The following is a 2030-nucleotide window of genomic DNA, read 5'->3' on the forward strand; positions in this document are numbered from 1 at the left end:
TCAGTGATTCTTATGAGGTAATAATGAATGAGTATAAAGTTGAAGGATAATAATACATGGTTTCCTTTTTTTTTTCCATAGTATAAATTTGTTTTTTAATATAATTTACACTGGCAACTAAATAAAACGTGTTTAAAACTTGCCAAAAAAACCACTAAATCAGGACTAGTGATTTCGTCCGTGTGTATAACTTTTAACATCAGTATAAATAGACCATGAAGGGCTAAGAGGTTGTTTAGGGGATGCTAGTGAAGTATCAGTATCATAAAGACCAAAGGAAATGATAAGCAGCTCAGAGAGAATGTGATTTAGAGTAGTTTAAAGCAGGATTAGTTTGGGGGGAAAAAAACCCAACAAAAAATGAAAAAGAGCGCTCCTATCCATGAAAAGGGTTAGGGTGGCACGTGGAAAACCTGGGTAGCAAATCTGTCTGAACGACAAGACTAATAGACGTCCACTTTGGAGATTGGCAAAAGAAATGAAAGGCGAGGTGGAATGAGGTGCTGTAGACGGAATAATCCAAGATAGAACTTTTTCGCCATCTTGCAAACGCTGTAGGTGTTTCCACAGCTGGAACTTGTCTCTGTCCTGCCATTCCACTACAAGAACTAAAAACAAATCCTACACAAGTGGGATGTAGGATAGGACTGTGTGGATAACCACTGAACTAAGGTTTGAGATTTTCAGTGAAAGAATGTAAAATGTCATTGGTTGAATATCCTAAGCAATCTGTTTCAGACATTTCCTAGTTTATACTCCCGAGCTGCTCATATTTCTGTTTTTTTTTATTTTTTTTTTATATTGGGTTCTATAATTTTGTTGCTAAAACATTTAAACCCAGCCAACCACGGCGAATACAGAGAAGGATCGAGTCAATCCACCAGTTGTTAGACATCCACTTCTTAAATCTCGGAGGATACAGTGAGAGCAGAAACCTTTATTCAAGGTTCTCTAAGATTTACAGATTAATTTCAACATTCTTCTAAATCATCCATTTCTGTCATGCTTTATCCCAGCTGGGGTAGTGAGGGGTGCTGGTGCCTATCTCCTGCTGTCTATGGGCGAGAGACAGGGTACACCCTGGACAGGTTGCCAGTCCATTGCAGGGCAACACAGAGACAAACAGGAAAAACAAACATTCACGCACACACACCTAAGGAGAATTTAGAGAAGCCAATTAACCTAACGGTCATGTTTTTAGACTGATTCACTGAAAGCCAGAGTAATGGGAGAGATACCATGCAAACTCAGGAAGAACATGCAAACTCTGAGCCAGGAATTGAACTCGAAACCTTCCTATTGCAAGGCAGCAGTGCTACCCACTGCCCTACTGAGCAGCCCTCTTCTTCTAAATCAGTGGATTTTCATTTCAGCTTAACTGACAAAAGATGAAATGATGCCATTAGATATCTACTGGATTGGAGCTCTGTGTTCATTTTATGTCAGTTGGCAGTAAAATTTCTCTGAAATCCATTCTCCCAACAATTTGTATGAATCAAACCCTTAATGTTTGACACATTTTAATGCTGTTTTGCTATTATTTGAAAGCTTTTATTCCCATTCTGGACTGTGATGTGAAATAAAAAGATTCTGCTTTTCTACTCTCTGGATAGGAATGATTGGCTGAGCTGATGAAAACAGCTCAGATACTTGGCCTAGTCAAAGTCCCAACGGCATTTTATGGAAAGAAAATTTAAATTCAAACACTTCCCATCTAATTTGATAAAAAGCATTAGTAAAATTTCAGTGTCTTGATGCGTACATTTCAAATAAAGATGTTTCTGCAAAATGCTGAGTTTAAGGGATAGGATTCCTTTTTTTCCAAAGGAATTTGAGCCGTTTTCTCTGTCCTACATTCAACTGTTTGTTCCTGACCTGTGATTTAGATGTGCAAATGTGCAAAGAAGAAGCTGAAAGAACCCAGATTGCGTGTCAACATTTCCGGCGTCGTTTACTGGTAAAATTAGACGTGAAACAAACAAATGGATCCAGAACAAAATGACAGTGTGTCATCAGGTCTTGATCACTTT

The 2030-nt window shown here is 38.3% G+C and overlaps 1 protein-coding gene across 1 annotated transcript in view; it reads left to right on the plus strand.

The window, feature by feature from the left end:
• sfi1 (SFI1 centrin binding protein) overlaps positions 1-2030 on the plus strand; it is a 14765-nt gene that overhangs the window by 2315 nt on the left and 10420 nt on the right. The window contains exon 5 of the mRNA XM_015401950.1: positions 1887-1957. Coding sequence (XP_015257436.1) covers positions 1887-1957 — 71 coding nt within the window. The remainder of the gene's footprint in view (positions 1-1886; positions 1958-2030) is intronic.

Source organism: Cyprinodon variegatus, unplaced genomic scaffold (genome assembly GCF_000732505.1).
Source record: "Cyprinodon variegatus isolate N-32 unplaced genomic scaffold, C_variegatus-1.0 Scaffold1277, whole genome shotgun sequence".
Lineage (NCBI taxonomy): Eukaryota > Metazoa > Chordata > Actinopteri > Cyprinodontiformes > Cyprinodontidae > Cyprinodon > Cyprinodon variegatus.